This window comes from Ranitomeya imitator, chromosome 3, assembly GCF_032444005.1.
Source record: "Ranitomeya imitator isolate aRanImi1 chromosome 3, aRanImi1.pri, whole genome shotgun sequence".
In the NCBI taxonomy this organism is placed as follows: domain Eukaryota; kingdom Metazoa; phylum Chordata; class Amphibia; order Anura; family Dendrobatidae; genus Ranitomeya; species Ranitomeya imitator.
The window spans coordinates 470,406,179-470,430,465 of NC_091284.1; the positions used below are offsets into that span (position 1 = coordinate 470,406,179).

General features: G+C 43.3%; 1 protein-coding gene across 1 annotated transcript in view; it reads left to right on the top strand.

The window, feature by feature from the left end:
• The window catches only part of LOC138670277 (zinc finger ZZ-type and EF-hand domain-containing protein 1-like), a 306,056-nt gene that overhangs the window by 62,858 nt on the left and 218,911 nt on the right, over window positions 1-24,287 (top strand). The window contains exons 10-13 of the mRNA XM_069757472.1: window positions 2,066-2,157; window positions 7,145-7,290; window positions 12,452-12,563; window positions 12,866-13,081. Of these exons, the coding sequence (XP_069613573.1) occupies window positions 2,066-2,157; window positions 7,145-7,290; window positions 12,452-12,563; window positions 12,866-13,081 (566 nt within the window). The remainder of the gene's footprint in view (window positions 1-2,065; window positions 2,158-7,144; window positions 7,291-12,451; window positions 12,564-12,865; window positions 13,082-24,287) is intronic.

Below are 24,287 nucleotides of genomic sequence, written 5' to 3' on the forward strand. Positions count from 1 at the left end.
TTTCTGAGCTGTCAGGGCCTTGCCTCGGGGGAGTGGGAACTCCATCCAGAGGTGTTTCGGCAAATCTGCCTTCGCTGGGGGACCCCGGACGTGGATCTGATGGCGTCCAGATTGAACGCCAAGGTTCACAATTTCATTGCACGTTTTCGGGATCCCCAGGCTATCGGAGTGGACGCGCTGATATCCCCATGGCATCAGTTCCAACTCCCGTACGTGTTTCCTCCGCTTCCCTTACTGCCGAAGGTGATCCGGAAAATCAAGACGGAGGGGGTTCCGGTCATTCTGGTCGCTCCGGATTGGCCACGTCGCGCTTGGTAGGCGGAGCTCGTTCAGCTCGTAGCCGACGTCCCCTGGCGGTTACCAGACCGCCCAGATCTGCTTCGCCAAGGGCCGATCTGCCACCAGAGCTCAGGGGCCCTACGTTTAATGGCGTGGCTGTTGAAACCTGGATTCTAACTCGAGCTGGTTTCTCTCAGCAGGTTATTCCCACCATGAGAAGTGCTTGCAAGGCGTCTTCCGCTTCCATTTATCACCGCACCTGGAAAACCTTCTTCTCGTGGTGCAGGCTCCGAGGTCGCCCTCCGCTCGTTTTCTAAATCCCTTGCATTTTGGATTTCCTTCAGTCCGGCTTGGATTCCGGCTTGGCACTGAGTTCCCTCAAGGGTCAGATCTCAGTGTTATCCATGTTATTCCAACGTAGGATCGCTGCCAACCTTCAAGTCTAGACTTTCATTCAGGGGTCTCCCATGTGGTACCCCCCTACAGAATGCCGTTAGAGACCTGGGATCTCAACTTGGTTCTGGGGGTTCTTCAGGAATCTCCATTTGAGCCTCTTCAGGACATTCCGCTTACTGTCCTCTCCTGGAAGGTTGCCTTCCTTGTAGCTGTGACGTCTATCAGACGGGTCTCAGAATTGTCCGCTTTATCCTGCCGGGCTCCTTTTCTTGCCTTCCACCAGGACAAGGTAGTCCTACGCCCATCTCCGGCCTTTCTCCCTAAGGTGGTCTCATCTTTTCACCTTAACGAGGACATCATTCTTCCCTCTTTTTGCCCGCAGCCAAAACACAGGGTCGAAAAAGCCCTTCATACCCTGGACGTGGTACGGGCCCTTAGGAGGTACATTTCCAGAACGGCTCATTTCAGAAAATCGGAATCCCTTTTCGTTCTCCCAGAGGGTCACAGAAAGGGTTTGGTTGCGTCTAAAGCCACGATAGCCAGATGGATTCGATATGCTATCCAGGAATCCTATCGGGGTCAGGGGCAGACCTATCCCGGCGGGGATTAGAGCACACTCCACTCGGTCGATGGGTGCTTCCTGGGCCATCCGGCACCAGGCAATGGCGGAGCAGGTTTGCAAGGCCGCAACGTAGTCCAAAGCACTACAATGTCCACACTCATTCCTCTGCGGACGCGGCCCTTGGCAGACGTATTCTGCAAGCGGCCGTCGTGCATTTGTAGTCAGATGGTACACGGAGTTATTTGGTTGTATTGTTCCCCTCCCAGGGACTGCTTTGGGACGTCCCATGGTCCTGTGTCCCCCAATGTGGTAAAGGAGAAATAGGGATTTTTGTGTACTCACCGTAAAATCCATTTCTCCGAGCCACTCATTGGGGGACACAGCACCCACCCTGTTAGCCTGTTCGGCTCTTTACCTTTTTCGTTTTTTGACTTTCTTTGACATGTTATTCTCTAATGTTACATGATATATTGTTATTATTCTCCTACTGCTTTTGCACTAAACTGGGTCTCTGGAAGCCAGCATGAGGGTGTATACTGCAGGGGTTGGGTTCCTACACTTGGCACCCCTCTCTTAAATACTAGAGTGCTCTCCAGTAGCCTGTTACACATTGGAGAGATCTGTGTGGTGCAGCTCTGTTCAATGTCTACATCCGGTTACCCCTGGAGATGCCAGCAGCTGATCTATGGAGATATGGTGTGGGATTCCCACTGATCTGATAGTGGTTAGTGCTACTAAAGCTAGGTCACCATTATGGTATGCACTTATGGTATGCACTGAAACCCATTTAATGTCCACACACTTCTAATGTGTTTTTTGTTTCTTAAGGATTCCTTACAGAGACGGGAAAAACAAGAGCTAGTATTATTCTATCTTCTGCACCCGAATCAGCCTTTCAGGTTACACAGATGAGAATTAGGGTAAGTTTTTGTTATTGAAAAAATCTAATCGTTTACATTTTTAGGACATTTTGAAATTAAGTTTTCAACGGAAATAAGTGTACTTTTTTCCCCGGGATTCTTAAAAGGAATCGGTCGCCAGGTTTTGGCTACCCCATCTGAGAGCAGCATGATGTAAGGGCAGAGACTCTGATTCCTGTGATGTCAGTTACTTGGCTGCTTTATAAAATCCCTATCCTATCTGCTGCAGATCTACCAGATCTCTGAATGTTGAGCTCTTTATAGCCCTGTCCACACCATTACTTCGGCAACTTTATGCCCGTGTACTCTATCAGTGGTGGGGGTGGATCTGGGCCAAGTTTCTGAATATGGGCAATAGAAACCTGCAGTTCCAGCAAAGGTAATCGGTTTTTGACAACTATGAGAGACAATTACCTTTCACAACTGGTTCAGGACCCAACAAGAAGGGGGGCACTGCTAGACCTAATATTAACCAACAGGCCAGACCGCATATCAAATATAAGGGTTGGGGGTCACTTGGGGAATAGTGATCACAAAATAATAAGTTTTCATGTATCCTTTAATAAGATGTGTAGTAGAGGGGTTACAAGGACACTAAACTTCAGGAGGGCAAATTTCCAACGGATAAGAGAGGATCTTGGTGCAATTAACTGGGACGATATCCTGAGACATAAAAATACACAAAGAAAATGGGAGACATTTATTAGCATCCTGGATAGGACCTGTGCACAGTATACCGTATGGGAATAAACATACTAGAAATAGGAGGAAACCAATATGGCTAAATAGAGCTTTAAGAGGCGCAATAAGTGACAAAAAGAAAGCATTTAGAGAATTAAAGGAAGTAGGTAGCGATGAGGCATTAAATAAATACAGAAAATTAAATAAATTCTGTAAAAAGCAAATCAAGGCAGCAAAAATTGAGACAGAGAGACTCATTGCCAGAGAGAGTAAAAATAATCCCAAAATATTCTTTAACTACGTAAATAGTAAGAAACTAAAAAATAATAGTGTTGGCCCGCTTAAAAATAGTCTGGGTGAAATGGTGGATAAGGATGAGGAAAAAGCTAATATGCTAAATGACTTTTTTTCATCAATATTTCCATGGCAGACGATATGATCAGTGATAACAAAAATTCCCCATTAAATTTCACCTGCTTAACCCAGCAGGAAGTATGGCGGTGTCTAAACATCACTAAAATTGACAAATCTCCGGGCCCGGATGGGATACACCCCCGAGTACTGCAGGAATTAAGCACAGTCATTGATAGACCATTATTTTTAGGGTATATGCACATGTTCAGGATTTTTCGCTTTTTTTTTTTCGCTATAAAAACACAATAAAAAAGCATAAAAAACGCATACATAAGCATCCTATCATTTAGAATGCATTCCCCAATTTTTGTGCACATGATGCGTTTTTCTCCGCGAAATAACGCATCGCGGTAAAAAAAAGCAGCATGTTCATTAATTTTGCGGATTTTCCGTGTTTTTCCCGCTATTTTATGCATTGGGAAAGCTACGGGGGAAAAAAAGGCATAAAAAACGCACAAAAAACGCTGCGGATTTCTGGCACAAATGTCCGGTTTTCGTCAGGAAATTTCTGCAAGAAATCCTGAACGTGTGCACATACCCTGAATCTTTAAAGACTCCATAATAACAGGGTCTGTACCACAGGACTGGCATATAGCAAATGTGGTGCCAATATTCAAAAAGGGGACAAAAACTGAACTCTGAAGACGGAAATTTTAGGCCAGTAAGCTTAACCTCTACTGTGGGTAAAATCCTGGAGGGCATTCTAAGGGATGCTATACTGGAGTATCTGAAGAGGAATAACCTCATGACCCAGTGTCCGCACGGGCTTACTAGGGACCGTTCATGTCAGACTAATCTCATCAATTTCTATGAAGAGGTAAGTTACGGACTGGACCAAGGGAACCCAGTGGACGTAGTGTATATGGACTTTTCAAAAGCTTTTTATACGGTGCCACACAAAAGGTTGATACATAAAATGAGAATATTGGGGATAGGGGAAAATGTGTAAGTGGGTTAAGAGCTGGCTCAGGGTTAGGAAACAAAGGGTGGTTATTAATGGAGCACACTCTGACTGGGTTGCGGTTAGCAGTGGGGGTACCACAGGGGTCAGTATTGGGCCCTCTTCTTTTTATCATATTTATTAATGACCTTGTAGGGGGCATTCAGAGCAGAATTTCAATATTTGCAGATGACACATACCTCTGCAGGGTAATCAATACAGAGGAGGACAATTTTTTATTACAGGATGATTTATGTAAACTAGAAGCTTGGGCTGATAAATGGCAAATGAGCTTTAATGGGGATAAATGTAAGGTCATGCACTTGGGTAGAAGTAATAAGATGTATAATTATGTGCTTAATTCTAAAACTCTGGGCAAAACCGTCAATGAAAAAGACCTGGGTGTATGGGTGGATGACAAACTCCCATTTAGTGGCCAGTGTCAGGCAGCTCCTACAAAGGCAAATAAAATAATGGGATGCATTAAAAGAGGCATAGATGCTCATGAGGAGAACATAATTTTACCTCTATACAAGTCACTGGTTCGACCACACTTAGAATACTGTGTACAGTTCTGGTCTCTGCTGTATTAGAAAGATATAGCTGAACTGGAGCGGGTGCAGAGAAGAGCGACCAAGGTTATTAGAGGACTGGGGGGTCTGCAATACCAAGATAGGTTATTACACTTGGGGCTATTTAGTTTGGAAAAATGAAGATTAAGGGGTGATCTTATTTTAATGTATATAAATATATGAGGGGACAGTACAAAGACCTTTCTGATCTTTTTAATCATAGACCTGAGACAGGGACAAGGGGGCATCCTCTACGTCTGGAGGAAAGAAGGTTTAAGAATAATAACAGACGCGGATTCTTTACTGTACGAGCAGTGAGACTATGGAACTCTCTGCCGTATGATGTTGTAATGAGTGATTCGTTACTTAAATTTAAGAGGGGACTGGATACCTTTCTTGAAAAGTATAATGTTACAGGGTATATACACTAGATTCCTTGATAGGGCGTTGATCCAGGGAACTAGTCTGATTGCTGTATGTGGAGTCGGGAAGGAATTTTTTTTCCCCCAATGTGGAGCTTACTCTTTGCCACATGTTTGTTTTTTGCCTTCCTCTGGATCAACATGTTAGGGCATTTTAAGTTAGGCTATGGGTTGAACTAGATGGACTTCGTCTTCCTTCAACCTTAATAACTATGTTACGTAGAAACAGGTTTACTAGTCGTCTAGTGATGCATTCTAACTTTTAATACATCTGTAACTGTTCATTCATCTGTGAATCTCGTAAGTGTTTTACCTGTGTGTTTTTTTTCTGGTATAACACATTCATTGTAATCTACGGAGCTGTTTACAGATCTGTGTTTTTCTTTGGACTTGGGTTTGAAAAAAAAATCAAAACATGTGCCTTTTTGAGTCACAGATCAAAATTAGCCATTCAAATCTGAGCCCTCGAAATTCATCGGGGGTTGGAGAAGTATACAGTTACTGCGGCATTTGTAGTATGTCTGTTTTCATGCGCTCTTTATTAAAGTCTGCATTATACTCGCCAGCCATTGTGTGGTGGCTGTGCCAACATTTGCTCACGGCGTGCAGCTATGTCTTTGTAGATCTAATATCAGATCGGACAGATAAGTATCCCTGAACGTAAATTACACATTTGTTTTAGTTACTGAGGTCATGCAAGCCTTCTTCCTAAGCAAACAGTTTGTTTTGTTTTTTTGACAAGCGATATGTCTAGACCATGTGTGATATTAAATAATCATCTGTGTTCACCTTATGATTCCCTCTACAAAATCCTAATACTCGTCCTGATATTCAGGTCAGGAGAGACGTTAGTGGGGTTAAATGACTGACCCTACACATTTCTTTATGCTCAGATTTGTTACATAAGTTTTGACACATTTTAGAGAGAATCTGTCAAGCTATTAACCTGCAGATATGGGGATAATCTGCAGGTTTATTCCATTATTAACCTGTCTGGCGCCCGCACTTAGCAGAGCGCTGCGGGTAGAAAACGAACTTATTTTCCCCGGCAGTGTTCCGGTTCCAGAGACTGGATAGACATCTGTCTAAGATGGTTTAGTGAATCCTGCATTGACCAGCAGGGTTGGGGACGATGACCCTGGAAGTCCCTTTCAATTATAACATTCAATGATTCAGTCACAGGGGTGGCACCGGCACGGGTTCAGTCACCGTTCTGATGATACAGAATGGCAACTGTAACCGCACTCTGGCACCCTTACGCTGCCAGGGGAAATAAGGTTCATTTTATCCCCACTGTTTTCAGCTCCGTGCATGCGCTGGGCAGGTTTGTAATGCTATTAACCTGCAGATTAGTCCCATATCTGCAGGTTGATAGCATTTTTTTTCTGTGGACAGGTTCACTTTAACGCTGTTTTCTGTGTGCCCATGGTTTATTTAGCTTGGCAAGAAAGGTTGTTTTTCTTTGGAAGGCTTAATGAAACCTATCTAAATATTGTGCTTCCACAACTCGAGAAAATACCTAGTTGAATATGACATCTGAATGTCCTAGCATATGTCATATATATATGAGTACCCGAGCCTGGAGGTGCCCGCTCATACCCTCCTGTTAGTAACTGAAGTATTGGATGCAGGTTATTCACCAAGGTGTGTGATACCCTCTTTTAAATCGAAACAAATCCTCTTGTTTTTCAAGAACCAATTGGTGCAGAAATCTTGGCTCTCCATTAATTAATCATTATATCTGATACAGTATTTTTCTCATTGGAGGCTTAGATGTAGTTTAGAGTGTTCCTATCATTACTGTATGTGAAGGTATCATCACCGACCTACCGAGGAGCTGCTCCTGTGTTCATACATGGCGCCTACCTGTGCACCCTCAGCTGCAGGATACATAAGGGAAGAATATTGTCACCTTAAGCATATTTTATGTTGGTGTCACCTTCTATGTTTACTGCCAGGTTCGGAGAGGTGCCATTGGTGCCAAATGTGGCTTCATATTTGCTTACAACGCTCCAGAAAAATTCCACGCAGAAGAACATTTCAAAAGATTTGAAAAATTTGATACTTGGAAATTTTCAGACTTCAGAAGTTTTGTGAAACAGAGGTAATTTCTTTGTAGCATGCCCTTTTCATTTTGTGCGGAATAATTTGGAAATATATTAAGGCTTTTAGATACCATCTCTAGTTTAAAAGTGTGACACCACTTCTTCCTGTCCGATTCCCTTAACTGTCTCCAACCATTAGTATTTTGGTATGCATGTGGATTTCTCTATTTTTATTTCTTACTAAAGTTAAATTTAATCCTGCAGCATTTCCTATGCCAATCAGGACGGGTCTGTCAGTGTGACTATTCCTCCACAATAACACTGCTTGGGATTTTCCGCGCACACCTCTCTGGGTGTGATTGCCGTCCAGTCTTTTGGTAGGACCCTTAAGCAGGCTGTCAAACCCAAGGATTAGAAGTTCCAAGTTAGGATTAGTCTGCGGAAAGTGACACCATAGCAGACTAGTCCTGAAGTATCTACTTAAAGGGAAGGTGCCGCAATTTTGTTTTTGTATTAAAAATAATTGTTTACATAAACAATTATTTTTAATACAAAATTATTTTTTTAAACTTTAATATCTTTTTTATTATTAATTATTTTTGCAGCCACTGGGCGCCGCCATTTTGCTTTGCAGCAGTGTAAGAGTCCCAGCACGACACTTACACTGTGCAAATTACGGCTGCCCTGGACGTAGGAGGCTGCGGTCGGGAGGCGACCCCATAGCTACAATTATAAGCTCAGCTTCTCTCTGCTCTGATGTGGCCACGCCCCCTGGGCGGTCTCCACATCACGGCAGAGGCAGGAGATCAGCGCCATCTTGCTTCAGTCTACAGTGGAGTGTACCTGTGAGCTCCACTGTGACTGAGAGCTGTGCTGTTAGAGGGGCAGCTCCATCTGTCTCCCCTCACACTCAGCGGCGTTCCCTGTCCTCTGGTGTGTGGCTGTAATCCCTTGAGAGGGTGAGGGAGTGCTGCCGTCTGATGTCCTCCATCAGGAGCTGCAGAGAGGTAACAGAGGGGGATGGGAGGCTCTGTGCTGCTGGACCTCACTGTAGCTCCTCACAGGACATCAGACCCTGCATCTATCACTACACTGTGCTGAGCCAGGTATCTAATCCTCTCCTGTGTGATACTGTCTGCTGGCCCCTGTATCTAATCCTCTCCTGTGTGATACTGTCTGCTGAGAAGTGTATCTAATCCTCTCCTGTGTGATACTGTCTGCTGAGAAGTGTATCTAATCCTCTCCTGTGTGATACTGTCTGCTGAGAAGTGTATCTAATCCTCTCCTGTGTGATACTGTCTGCTGAGAAGTGTATCTAATCCTCTCCTGTTTGATACTGTCTGCTGAGAAGTGTATCTAATCCTCTCCTGTGTGATACTGTCTGCTGAGAAGTGTATCTAATCCTATCCTGTGCGATACTGTCTGCTGAGCCATGTATCTAATCCTCTCCTGTGTGATACTGTCTGCTGAGCCATGCATCTAATCCTCTCCTGTGTGATATTATACTGAGCCGTGTATCTAATCCTATACTGTGTGATATTATGCTGAGCCGTGTATCTAATCCTCTCCTGTGTGATACTGTCTGCTGAGCCGTGTATCTAATCCTCTCCTGTGATATTATGCTGAGCCGTGTATCTAATCCTATCCTGTGTGATATTATGCTGAGCCATGCATCTAATCCTCTCCTGTGTGATACTATGCTGAGCCATGCATCTAATCCTCTCCTGTGTGATACTATGCTGAGCCATGCATCTAATCCTATACTGTGTGATATTATGCTGAGCCGTGTATCTAATCTTCTGTGTGATACTGTCTGCTGAGCCGTGTATCTAATCCTCTCCTGTGTGATACTGTCTGCTGAGCCGTGTATCTAATCTTCTGTGTGATACTGTCTGCTGAGCCGTGTATCTAATCCTCTCCTGTGTGATACTGTCTGCTGAGCCGTGTATCTAATCCTCTCCTGTGTGATATTATGCTGAGCCATGTATCTAATCCTCTCCTGTGTAATACTGTCTGCTGAGCCGTGTATCTAATCCTCTCCTGTGTGATATTATGCTGAGCCGTGTATCTAATCCTCTCCTGTGTAATACTGTCTGCTGAGCCGTGTATCTAATCCTCTCCTGTGTGATACTGTCTGCTGAGCCGTGTATCTAATCCTATCCTATGTGATACTGTCTGCTGAGCTGTGTATCTAATCCTATACTGTGTGATATGCTGAGCCGTGTATCTAATCCTCTCCTGTGTGATACTGTCTGGTGAACCGTGTATCTAATCCTCTCCTATGCACTCCTCTCCCCCTTGCATATCTTTCCCCATTGCACACACAACTTAATGCGGGCGTCATGCTGTATTATGGCATTACGTGAGATCTATATGACGGTATTATGTGATCTGTATGGTGGTATTATGCTTGATCAGTATTGTGAGAATTATATGGCGGTATTGTGAAAACACTGGCAGTATTATGTGTGATCTATATGGCAGTATGTGAACACTGGTGGTATGTGTGATCTATATGGCGGTATTATGTGAGAACACTGGCAGTATTATGTGTGATCTATATGGCGGTATTATGTGAGAACACTGGCAGTATTATGTGTGATCTATATGGCGGTATGTGAGAACACTGGTGGTATTGTGTGATCTATATGGCGGTATTATGTGAGAACACTGGCAGTATTATGTGTGATCTATATGGCGGTATTATGTGAGAACACTGGCAGTATTATGTGTGATCTATATGGCGGTATGTGAGAACACTGGTGGTATTGTGTGATCTATATGGCGGTATTATGTGAGAACACTATGGCAGTATTATCTTCAGAAAGCGGACCCATTCTATGGTGGTTCTGGCTGAGCACCTGCACGCGAATCTGGGGTAATAGAGGGGGCAGCATGACCTCCAGTTAGGTGCAGTCAGGGGAGGGCTGGTGAGGTAGCTGAAGAGATGGGTCTCATTTTTATTGTTACTATATGGCTACATTTCCTTCCCAGCGTCACCCCAGACTGCGCCTGTCGCCTCGCTTTCACACATCGCCAGGACAGGATGGAGAAGACAGGATCTGAGGAGGGGAATGGGTTCTGCATGCAAAGTCTGGATCAGACCAGGCCATCAATCCGCAGAAATGTTTCCTGAATTTCTGTGGAGCAGACGGTCCATCCATGTGTATAAAAGACAGCGCTCTATGTACAATCCCTGGCTGCTCCGTGCACCAAACAGGGGGCCCCTATAGACCAGCACACTGCTCTCCTGAAATACTCTGTGCTGCTGTCACCCTGCTTCCTCCACCACATATCTCCCAGAATCCTTGCTGCCTGCCATCCTCGGTGACTGTCTACTTGTCAGTATAAGGCTGCTTTCACACTAGCGTCGGTACGGGCCGATGTACCGACGCATGCTTTGAAAGAAATGTCCGACATGGGCAGCAGAAGCAGTCTTACGACGCTTCCGCTGCCCCATTGTAAGGTCTGGGGAGGGTGGGGCGGAGTTTCTGCCGTGCATGCGCGGTCAAAAATGGTGGACTCGACGCACAAACAAACGTTACATGTAACTTTTTTTGTGGCGGCGGTCCACCAAAACATGATGCAACCGTCGCACGACAGTTGCGACGTGTGGCAATACGTCGATAATGTTAGTCTATGGGGAAAAAACGCATCCTGCAGACAACTTTGCAGGATGTGTTTTTTCTCCTGAACGACGCATTGCAACGTACAGCCAACAACGCTAGTGTGAAAGTAGCCTAAGGCTGCCGTCCACTATCAGTATTTGGTCAGTATTTTACCTCAGTATTTGTAAGCCAAAACCAGGAGTGGGTGATAAAGACAGAAGTGGAACAGATGTTTCTATTATACTTTTCCTCTAATTGTTCCACTCCTGGTTTTGGCTTACAAATACTGAGGTAAAATACTGACCAAATACTGCTAGTGTGACGGCAGCCATACTCTGCAGTCACCAACAAAATGGCTGCTCACTGGGTTCCTGAATATCATCCTCTCTAATCCCTTAGCAAACACCCAGAAGGGGAGGAGAGGAAACATCACACACGCCAGCAGACTCCGCCCAGAATTACTGCAGTGCAGTAATGTGAGCTAGTTGTACACTAGGTTTTTCTGAAATTTCAGCAGCTGCTCCCCCTAGTGTTTAAAAGTGGAAATTCCAAAACTTTTCAAATTATTTTTCATATTTTACTAAATTATAAACAAATGATAATATTTTTTAAGAAAATGTAATCATTAATTCTTTACATTTTTACAATTTCTGAAAAAAAAATTTTTTTGATGGCACCTTCCCTTTAAGTGATGCTGCGGGATTAAACGTAACTCCTTAAACACTGACGCATTAGAATGTACACAAAACACATTAATGAAGTCCAGAAAAATCAATGCATTCAGCTATATTAGCGGCTGGGGAAAGACATAGGATCAGACAGGTTCCTGTTAAATTTTGATACCTGAAATACTTTGTTGAGTGTGTTCCCTGACTACACTTGATTCTTCCACAAACCCTCTTGCTCCAGCAAACAAGTCTCTGCAAAACATAGAGCATATTTATTTTAGTTTATTACATTTACATATTATTGAATAACTTTTTTTTTTCCTTCCACTTGTTATGCTGTTTTTATAGTTAAATCAGAATTTACATTTAGTTCAGTGGTTCTTCCACTATTACTGAGAAATGAGTTTGAATTGATATTCAAATGAGGCAGAATAGCTTTGTAGCTCTGAAGCCTCTGTCACTCCAGCTCTATACCTCGCCCAGTACCACCTTCAGCTATTGTCTGACAGCTTTTTTTTTTTTGTATTAAGTGAAATAGCATAGAGGCTATCAGTTAAGCTGTAGGAAGCAGCACTGCTTGGGGAATAGAGCTTGGAGTGACAGAGTCTTCCGATCTACTATAGCCATTGGCATGTCCATTGAAACTGATTTTTCAGTATCTGAGCAATGGACGGACCATGTAAGGTATTGCTGGAAAGATCTACATGATATCTATCTATCTATCTCTATATATATATATATATATATATATATATATATATATATATATATATATATATATATATATATATATATATATATATATATATATATATATATATATATATATATATATATATATCGTCTATCTCCGGAGTTTAAATCATGCTGATGAATTACACATGTGACTTTATGCCTCTCTACTATGTATTGGTGTAATTGTGCAGAATTTTTTTTATTCACAGGAATAGTAAGCCGGTCACGGACTTTGAGGACAGTGATCCTATTGCCTGGTTTGAACTTGAAGAAGAATGGGATGAAGTGGACATCAGAATGCAGCAATGTAAAATTGCAAAGGTGAATGGGAATATGTCTGACCATGGTTTGGAATTCCGATAATCATATATTTATTTAATCTCTTTACATTGCTACATATGACTATATAGATTTATATTCTTTTAACATAAGTTGAGTGTGATATAAAGATCATTGTTGTGGTTGTAAAGCGCTCGGGTCTGAGCAGGATGCCTTCTTAACACCCACTGTTTTCATGAGTTTTATTTAAAGTTCTGATAAATATATCAATAAAGCTTAATAAGTTAGAGTTTTATGGTGTATTACATTTCTTCTAATATGTTTCATTTCCACCTCCTTTCTAGTACTGGATGGTAAAATTCCTGTGCACTCGAGAAGATACAGCAGAGCGTCTAGGTGTTCAGGGCATTGGCGCTTTTGGTTACCGCAGGCCACTGGAAGCTAAAATTGATATAAATGTGAAATGTCTCCAATGTAAAGATTTAGCAGCTGACGTTGTATGTGGAATGACTCTGATTCTTAAGACGTTGATGTTTGTGCAGCAGCTGGCACATGATATGGTGAGTTATAGCAGCCGATACTTTTCTGTGCTATCGTTTTAATTTTGAAATATTATGACTGTTTTGTTCTTAGTTGTGATGACATTTTCCTGTTAAGGGTGTTGTCCACCCCTGGATAACTCCTGCTTAATCACTTAAAGGCAACATTAAAAATAATAAAACCAATCTCTACCATTCCTCCTATGTCAATGGTGCTATTCGCAGAGGGTCATTTGAGATGGTTGTTACATGACTGCTGCCGCAAACCAGCTACAGCTGATCGGCTGCAGACTTTACTATTTCATCGGAGCGAGGGTCTGTTGGAATATTGATTTATTGCAGCCAATCAATGGCTGCTCATTGACTGCAGCGGTCATGTGACATTATAATATCACATGATCCACTGGGAATAGCCACTCTGCAGGAGAGAAGTACGGACTGGTTTTATTTTCCATGTGGTTCTGAAGTGATTTAAAGGGTTTGTGCCACCATAAACAATACATTTAACTAAGCAGAAAACATGGAAATAAATGGTTTTGTAATTTACAGTTATTAAATATTATGCTCGTGTTTGCGTGGGTTTCCTCCGGGTTCTCCGGTTTCCTCCCACATTCTAAAGACATACTGATAGGGAATTTAGATTGTGAGCCCCATCGGGGACAGTGATGATGTGTGCAAAATGTAAAGCGCTGCGGAATATGTTAGCGCTATATAAAAATAAAGATTATTATTATTATGCTCTGTTCAAAAGACAACAACCTTTCATCTTCTGAAGTATGCCCCCTGGCGTTATTCTGTCTGCAGGCTTGATTTGTCCTCCTGGTGGTTGATTTGCTGGTCATAAACTGTGACCCAGTGGCTTAAATAAATTGTCAGTATGACCCCAATGACATCAATATCAGATGAATTGATGCTGTGGCCAGTCCGTTCTCCCAAGTGCACATAATAAAACCACACACAATATGTGTCAGTCAGAAAGGTAAACCTATGAATTCTACCGATATAACCATATGCTTACCCGTCCAATCGGGATACGTGACTGATGGGATACATCGGTAAACGTCCAGTCAATCTGTTTGGCGCCATCAACGGACCAGTAAGAATCTCCTTCCGGATCAGGTTCTGAGAAACGGGAGATAAAAGGACCTTTCGGCCATGTGTCTGTCGCCTCACGCTTGCGCCGATTACCTTGCAAGACTGACGAGGACCTTCCGGTCATGTGACCGTCACGTCACTACTAAGTTTATGGACCTTGACGTCATTATGCGTTTACCCACTGTTCTATAATGTATTGGAGTATAAAGGACCTTGCGGTCATGTGATGTAACATCATCATGAGTCTCAGTAAATTTTATGTCACATGACCTTTCTCAATAGCTGTGCATCTCGGCACTCCAGCACCATCTCATGCTCATACTTAGTATTAATATCACAGCTATGTCTATAATATCTAAACAACATTACTGCATAAATATTTAAATTATCTCTATAGAATGCATATGGGTTACTTACTCCTGAATAATACGGTTCCATCACCTTATTCAGGTTTAACAATAAAGGTATTTTTGAGCTGTTTTCCTTTTAGAATGCTGGCTCACCACAGACTTTCTTTGTTATATCCAGATTTTATTCGGTATCGTTTTTATTTTGCTTTCATTTATTATTTATTCCACTTCTTTCAATTACCTGAGGTACCAATAATGCTCTTGATATAATATAAACTCAATATTCATTATTGACAAGAGGCAGGAATCTTAAAATTATTAAATTGGGGTTCTCCACTAATGGTAAGACACTTATTTGAAACAAAAAAAGTATAGGTAAATTACTCATTGAGGCCTATTGGTTACTTGGCATGATTTTAAACAAACACCGTATAGGTAAAGCCGTCATTGAGGCCTATAGCACTTCTTGACTGAAAACAATATATCCATCTAGACCAGAGGTCTCAAACTGCATTCCTCAAGGGCCACAAACAGGTCATGTTTTCCGGATTTCCTTGTGTTGCACAGGTGATAATTTCATCACCTGCACAGATAATGATTCCAGCACCTTGTGCAATGCAAAGGAAATCTTGAAAACATGCATGGTTTGTGGCCCTCGAGGAATGCAGTTTGAGACCCCTGATCTAGACTCCTCTTAGGAAAATATAGACAAGCTGTTACTCCAATCGCCACGACAGCACCCTACGAGAGAGGGGATCCGCCCACCATCAGGACATGAACCTACAGATTAAAAAGGGGCGGTCCCCCTCGCCTCCTCAGTTTTGGGTTCCTGTCCTAGATGGCAACAGACAGGTTGAACTTACCCAGGTCCAGCAGAGTCTGGGGCGCTGGAAGCAGCGTCGGGGGTGTTCTGCATGCAGACCCCTCCACGGCTGGAGGCATGGATGTCGCGTCCCAGGGTCCGGGGAAGGCCGCCCTGGGTCGCCCGAGCGCAGCGCTGGTGGAGGTCCCGGTGTTTCATCCAGGAGTAGCGGAAGGCAAAGCGCCCGTGACCTGGAAGTTGATTCAGGTACTTCCGGGGGAGAGGGGGAGGAGGCGTGGTCTAGCCTTCTTAGGACGACGCCAGTGCTGTGGAAGGCGTGCAGCAAAATGTCCTCTATGGGGGATACAGAGCACCTACAGGTGTCAGAGGTGCTCGAGCAGCACAGAAAAGGCAGTGGTAGCAGCCGCTCTAGAAACGGCAGCGGAGTGGTATGGGGCGGCAGCACTTGAGTGCCCCAGTGTTACGCAGCATTTCTCCTCCTCTGGAACCGGTACTCCTCTAGACAGCTTTCTGTGGTGAGTGTTTGATGTGCACCTACTAGCTGAATTTCCCCTCTTTTTGTGCTTTGTTTTAGGTTAAAAAAACAAAACAAAAATAAGCACTTTTGCAGGACAGCTATATAAAAAAGCTTTGTCAGGCCTGTATATGCCAGACCCTAGAAGAAGAGGCTCCCCTCCGTACATCTGATCTAAGAGCTGTTATCAGGGAAGAGATTTAAGCGTTCCCTTAAAAGCAGACGTCATGGAAAAGCTAGTATCGGGTTAAGTTCAGTATCTAGCCCATCTATAGCAGAGCAGCAGGATGAACTTCAGAATCCTCAGCGCTATCTTCCTCGGACGAGGAAGGTAGACCATGTTTCCCTGTAGAAAATATGGAGATTCTAGTTAGAGGTTCGCACCACCATGGGGGTTGCAGATAATAAAGAACCCAAATCAGCCCAAGACATCATGTTTGCGGGTCTGTGTCAGAAAAATCGCAAGTCCTTTCCAGTTATTGATACAGTTAAAGATATTGTTAAACGTGAATTGGACCAACAGGATAAGGGTTTCTTGCCATCATCTGCAAAGAGGAGATACCCTTTTGATGATGAGGTATTAGCTGAGTGGGTAAAAATCCCTAAGGTGGACTCGGCTGTTGCTTCCACATCAAAATCAGCCACTCATCCCCTGGAGGATATAGACCTTCTTAAAGATCCATCCGACAGGAAAGCGGGTATGTTCTTGAAGAAGATTTGGGAGTCGACGTCCAGAGCCTTAAAACCGGCAATTGCTAGCACCTGCACTGCCAGATCTGTTGGGGTTTGGGTGGGTCAGCTGGAGGAGCAGCTAAAGGCCAAAATTCCAAGAGACAAAGTACTTTGATTCTCTATCTCAAATCCGTGAAGGAGTAGCATATCTGGTGGACGCGTCAGTAGACTCTTTAAAACTGGCAGTCAGATCAGCCGGCCTCTTAAACGCTGCCCGACGTGCACTCTGGCTTAAAAGCTGGAAGGGTGATGCTCAAGCTATAGCAAAGTTATGTGCAATTCCATGCAGGGGTGAGTACTTATTTGGCCCAGTGCTGGACGATATCCTTGCAAAGGCAGAAGATAGAAAGGATTTTTTAAATTATTTAATCCTACTTTCAGAAATGCCTTCAGAAGACGGATGCCTTTCTGGAAAGACCAGGATTGGGAACCGGCAGAGCCAAAGAAGAAAGGTGCATACTACAGTGGCGCATCCCCTGTGGGGGGTAGATTGAATTATTTCTTTTGACCAATGGGCCAACATAACATCCAATACTTGGATCTTGGGGAGAATTGCTTCCGGGCTAAAATTGGAATTTCGGAGTGTACTTCCAAATTTCTTATTATCAACAACTTTAAATTCTCCAGATCAACAGCAGGCCCTAGAAATAGATTCAGCAGTTGAGGGGAAAAAAAGTTATTGTAGAAGTGCCTAAAGATCAAGCTGGGAAGGAGATTTAATCTCTCTTTTTTCTAATTTCCAAGCCTGATGGTTCCTTTAGGACTATCATAAACTTGCGAATATTGAATACATTTCTACAATATCATACCTTTAAAATGGAATCCATTAAATCTGCAACTAAACTTCTATTTCCCAGGTCTTACATGACAGTGCTGGATCTAAAAGTTGCTTACTACTATCTACCGATTTACAAGGATCACCAGCAATACCTCAGAGTGGCTGTTCGGCTAAACGATCAGATCAGACATTTTCAGTTTACGATGATACCGTTTGGGCTGTCTATGGCCCCTAGGGTATTTACTAAAGTAATTGCAGAGGTAATGGCCCATCTCAGAGAACGAGATACCCTGGTTATACCCTACTTGAACGATTTCCTTATTGCGGGAAATTCAGTCATCCAATGTAGAGCCCGTCCAAACTGTATAATATCATCCCTGCAGGGCCTTAGTTGGTTGATCAATCTAAAGAATTCAAAGCTAGAACCCTCAACTTGTCAGATTTTCCTCGGCATTCTTCTGGACTCAAAAAATCAACTGTGTTTCCTGCCAGAAGGCAAGAAACTAAGGATCATTCACAAAGTCATGGCAGTAGAAAGAGATTCAAACTTAACATTAAGGGAAGCAATGTCCTTACTAGGTTCATTGACATCGTGCATACCAGCCGTTCGGTGGGCTCAGTCCCACACCCGCATGTTACAATATGAGATTCTCGAAGCAGACAGAACACTTCTGGGTCCTTTAAGTGGAAGACTCAGATTGCCAACCGTCACTCTCAGCGATCTAGATTAATGACTGGACCTTCACCACTTGTCAAAGGGAGTGCAGTGGGGAATAAGACCAGACAACACAGTCACAACTGATGCCAGCCCACATGGGAGACATTCTAGCCCAGGGCCGGTGGTCAGTCTTGGAAACCCAAAATTCTTCAAACTTCAAGGAACTCACAGCATTCAAATATGCACTCCTTCAGTTTCTACCGTCTCTGCGGGGTTCACATGTGTGGGTACAGACCGACAACATGACAGTGGTAGCCTACCTCAACCATTAGGGAGGGGCAAGATAACAATCACTGATGTCCACCACAGCAGACATACTTGCCTTAGCCGAGACTCACTTCCTTTCTCTATCTTCACTCCATATAAGAGGGGAACACCATGCGGAGGCAGATTATCTCAGCCGTCATTCCCTACGTTAGGGGGAATGGTCTGTGAACCGACAGATATTCAAACAGATAGTCCGGTTATGGGGTCTGCTGGTTATAGATCTTTTTGCCACAAGAAAAAAATTATTAAGCAGGCCAAAGGTTTCAAGCAAAATGAGAAATAAAAAGGATCTCTGCTGCTGAAAAGCGTTAAATAGTGCAATGCCTTGGACAAGATATGAAAACATTAGATATTTCACAAAAAATTTAAGTGATCATCATAATGTGAAGAGATTTGTGACTGAAACAGAGCACAGACAGAGTTCATGCAGATAAAGGCATAATGAGGAAGGTTTCTGCCAGACAAATTCATTGGCTTAAGAGAGCAGTTGCCAAAATACCATTACAAAGCCGCAAACAGTTGTTTGAAGCTGCTGGTGCCTCTGGAGTCCCTCGAACCTCAAGGTGTAGGATCCTTCAAAGGCTTGCTGTGGTGCATAAACCTACTATTCGGCCACCCCTAAACAGTGTTCACAAGCAGAAAAGGTTGCAGTGGGCCCTGACATACATGAAGACTAATTTCCAAACAGTCATGTTTACTGATGAGTGTCGAGCAACCCTGGATGGTCCAGATGGATGGTTGGTGTATGTCCACCATGTCCCAACAAGGCTTCGATATCAGCAAGGAGCTGGAGGAGTCATGTGTTGGGCCAGAATCATGGGGGAACAGCGGGTAGGGCCCTTTAAGGTTCCTGAAGGTGTGAAAATTACCACTTTCTTCCATGGTATAAAAAGCAGAAACATGCCTTCAGGAGCAAAATCATCTTCATGCATGACACTGCACCATCTCATCCTGCAAAGAATACCTCTGAGTCATTGGCTGCTATGAGCATAAAAGGAGATAAACTCATGGTGTGGCCACCATCTTCCCCTGATCTCAACCCAATAGAGAACCTTTGGAGTATCATCAAGCAAAAGATCTATGTGGGTGGGAGGCAGTTCACATCAAAGCAGGAACTCGGGGAGGCTAATCTGACTTCATGCAGAGAGATACAAGCAGAAACTCTCCAAAAATTCACAAGTTCAATGGATGCAAGAATTGTGAAGGTGATATCAAAGAAGGGTTCCTATGTTACATGTAACTTGGCCTGTTATGATGTTTTGGAGTTAAATAGCTTTTTTTGTTCAGTGAATGTGACCTCCTAATGCTGCAAATTCCACAAATGAGCATTTTCAGATCTTTAAAACATATCAAATGTTTAGAAATTCTACTGTGCCTAATAATTTGGAACAGTGCATTTTGAGTTTTTATTCATTTTGGAGACTATACTGTTATCATTAGGATATTTCTTCAATAAAATTCGATGTATACTCGAACGGGTGATGACTTTTATTAGACTGACTGTCATTTGCACCAACCATTTAGGAAAATCCGAGAAAAATGTCATTTGCATAATAATTTGGAACATGGTGTATTTAGATAAATTAAAGCTGGTGGAAGAGTAGGGCTCTGTTTGTTTCCTTCCAGACTCAAAGGATGGGTTCGAGTGTTACAAAGAACTCTTATCGCCAGATGGATTAGAGATGCGATATGTCTTGCCTATTCAGCCAAGGGGGAAACTCAACCAGAAGGGATCAAGGCCCACTCCACTCGAGCTATGGCATCATCCTGGGCGGAGAAAGCAGATGTCTGCATTCACATAATTTGTAAGGCGGCAACTTGGCCATCACCGTCCTCCTTTTCTAAGCACTGCTGTCTTGATCAATCATTTAACTCCAGCCTAGACTTTGGGAGATCAGTACTTAGTGCTGTGGTCCCTCCCAGGTGAATAGTCTCTGAAAGTCTCTCGTAGGGTGCTGTCGTGGCGATAGGAAAACTGGTTGTTACTTACTTGTAATAGGATTTTACAGAGTCCACGACAGCACCAGCACATTCCCCCCGTAGTTAATCACTGGATTCTTGCACTCTAGTGGAAGGTGTGCCTTTATAGATTTCACTCTGTAGTGGAGATGGTACTTAGTACGTGAAAATCTTCATTCAAACAAGACTAATTCAACGGCGGTTCCCCTTATACTCGCATACACAAACTGAGGAGGCGAGGGGAATTGCCCCTTTTTAACCTGTAGGTTCCTGTCCTGATGGTGGGCGGATCCCCTCTCTCGTAGGGTGCGGTCGTGGACTCTGTAAAATCCTATTACCGGTAAGTAACAACCGGTTTCCCCCTCGGATCCCCAAGGTTGGATGTCAAATTCCGCAGAATTTGATGTCAAGCGGATTCGATGGATGTACTGTCCACTTATGGAGTGATAATGGAGTATCAACTCCTGTGTTGATGGTACTAATATGTTTAGATCTTCTTCGGAGTTGTTGAACCATCTTAACTGCATATAGTTTAGGATATGGGCATTTGGCTATGTACACAACTGCTTTAAGGTACCTTCACACATAACGATATTGTTAACGATATCGTTGCTTTTTGTGACGTAGCAACGATATCGTTAATAAAATCGTTATGTGTGACAGCGACCAACGATCAGGCCCCTGCTGGGAGATCGTTGGTCGCTGAAGAAAGTCCAGAACTTTATTTCGTCGCTGGATCTCCCGTGGACATCGCTGGATCGGCGTGTGTGACACCGATCCAGCGATGTCTTCACTGGTAACCAGGGTAAACATCGGGTAACTAAGCGCAGGGCCGCGCTTAGTTACCCGATGTTTACCCTGGTTACCTTCCTAAAAGTAAAAAAAACAAACAGTACATACTTACCTACCGCTGTCTGTCCTCCAGCGCTGTGCTCTGCACTCCTCCTGTACTGGCTGTGAGCGTCGGTCAGCCGGAAAGCAGAGCGGTGACGTCACCGCTCTGCTTTCCGGCCGCTGTGCTCACACAGACAGTACAGGAGGAGTGCAGAGCACAGCGCTGGAGGACAGACAGCGTTAGGTAAGTATGTACTGTTTGTTTTTTTTACTTTTAGGAAGGTAACCAGGGTAAACATCGGGTTACTAAGCGCGGCCCTGTGCTTAGTTACCCGATGTTTACCCTGGTTACCGGCATCGTTGGTCGCTGGAGAGCGGTCTGTGTGACAGCTCTCCAGCGACCAAACAGCGACGCTGCAGCGATCCGGATCGTTGTCGGTATCGCTGCAGCGTCGCTTAATGTGAAGGGGCCTTTAGTTTTCCAATTGATATCTCTGATTGTGAATTTGCTATCATCAGGGGGATTCTTGAACACTTTGGGACTGGGCAGGTACTGGCAGAAACTACAGTAATTACAGGAGCCCCTCTGTCTCTTATTTAACCAGTTTGACCATCTTTGTGATGTATTTGATGGTGCGAAGTGACTATGCACTAATTGCTCACATAAATTCGGACCTCTTCGGTATGTCACCGAAGGTTGAGAGCCTATCACTGTTCGTAATATTGGATCTGCCTGTAGGGTGGGCCAGTACTTGCGCAGTATGCTCACAACTCCTGAGGATTGTCTATAGTAGGTCTCTATGAATGTGATCTTTAAGTTTTCTATTTCCTTCACTGCTGGTCTTAAAAAGCTCTCTCTCTCCATTGATTTAACTCTGATGAAGGCTTTGTGTAAAACTTTTTTGGCATAACCCCTTGCTATGAATCTCTTAAAGAGGTTATTGCATTTTTTTCCAAAACTTTTGCTGTCTGAACAGTTTCTTTGGGCCCTCATGTATTGACCCACAGGTATGCCCGGTCTTAGTGCAGGGGAGTGTTAGGCTAGGTTCACATTGCGTTAGTGCAATCCGTTTAGCGCATACGCTAATGGAATGCGCTAACGCAATGTACAAAAAGGGATTGCGTTCGCCGATCCCGCTAGCGCTGATGCCCGATCTGCGCTAGCGAGAAACGGACCTCGAACGCTGCAAGCAGCGTTCGAGGTCCGTCAGAAAATAGCGGGACATCGCTAACGCATGCCAAAAATGGCATACGTTAGCGATGTGTTAGATACATTGCGGTCAATGGGTGCGCTAACGGATCCGTTACATAGCGTTAATTGCGCCGTGTAACGGATTCCATCAGCGGACACCCACTAACGCAATGTGAACCCAGCCTTAGCTGTTCCAGCGAAAGAAGCCATTTGTCGGACTTCTTCCTGAAAGTATCGGTGGAGATTTGGCCATCAAGTCAGAAGAATTTATACTTTTGTTCCCGATCTCATGTGCGAAATACATCCCAATTTCATTCCTATTAAGGAGTGTTACGAAATTAGTGGATAAAGTTGCGCAACAGTCCCAAAGGATAAGTACGGTACATCAAAATGAAATGTCTAGTGTAAAAAAAAAAAATAATTTTTTGATGAAGACTTCCATCTTCCCACCACCACAAAAATAAATTAGCATAAGTGGGTGCGCATGATGTGCCTATGGCTGTGCCTCTAACTTGGTGATAGAAAGTGCCATCGAAAGTAAAATAATTGTGCTCTAAAACAAACTTCAAAAGTGTAATAGCAAACATACTGTGTAGACTAAATGTGTTTGGTTTTCGTGGGTAAATATTGTGCTGATGCTGTGGCGCCTAACTCATGATCAATATTAGAGTATAGGGCCACTATATCGAGGCTAGTGAGAATCGTTGTTTCAGAGACAGTGATATCATGTAATTTAAGCACCATGTCTTTGGTGTCGCAAAAAAAGAGGGTAATGCCTGGACAAAGGTGGTCAAAGTTTATCGACATATTTCCTTATTCCCTCGGTCAAGGAATTATTACTCGAGACAATCGGTCTCTCTGGAACAGGCTGGACCTTGTGCACTTTCGATAGTGCGTAGATTGCAGCTATTGTGGGATGAGGGTTGAAATTCTTTTTTTAATTAATCATCCGTAATTAGATTATCCCTGAGGGCCCCCCTCGAGTGAGGCTTGCAACTCCACCCCCAAGTAGCCATCAGTAGGATTACTTTTAAGTACTTTAATATATTTTATAGTCTTCAAGAAGTGTCATGACCATCTTTTTGTGAGCCTCAACATCTTACATCCACATTTTCTCCTTTATCTGATTTATTTATTAAGTTTGTATTCTCTTGTAGTTCTACACAGGTAGCATAAGCTTAGCAGTGGTCCGCGGCCACTTCCAGCTAAATGTTAAATTAACGTATATACAAGATTAATGTATTAACCATGACTAATACTATCCACTATTATTAGTCACCAAACAGTGAATCATTCACTGTAAATCTGCCAAAGAATTGAATACTCACCACGGTGATTAAGCAAGACAGTGGGAATCACTTAGTGGAACCCTATTCTTGAAAGGGGAAGCATTGAATAATACTTGCCCCCAAGGAATCCCAACAGACAGCCAAGCTGTGCAAGATTAGTTTAACCGATGTAGGGAAAAACTATCTACCCTTGGTGACTAATTATATATTAAGACATAAACTGAACTGTGATACAGTGTAACTTTAAATCAGCACTATTATTTACATTAATGTAAAAATAAAAGTTAAGTATTAATCTAAGAATCTTTAGTTAACGGTCCATTTGCCTTCTGGCAATCTGTTAGTTATATTGTTAAAACCCTACGCTGAATCTCAATTGAACAGATTCAGTAAAGACAAGACCTCAGAGGAATGGCACCACTGTTGGAGAGGAATATAGATTTGTTTTTAACCCTTGAGGAGTTCTAAAGTGATAAAGCATGGGTTATTCAGTAATGGATGAACCTGTTAATATTAGACTAGTATTTCACTTAAAGGGAACCGGTCCCCCCCTTGCCCTTTTAGTTGGGGTCCCTTCCAACGCTGAAATATGTTTTTATAATTTGCCCCTCATACCTGTAGTCAGTCCGGGGGGTGGGGGGGGGTGCGCACGTCTTTTCCCCCCCGGACACAAACG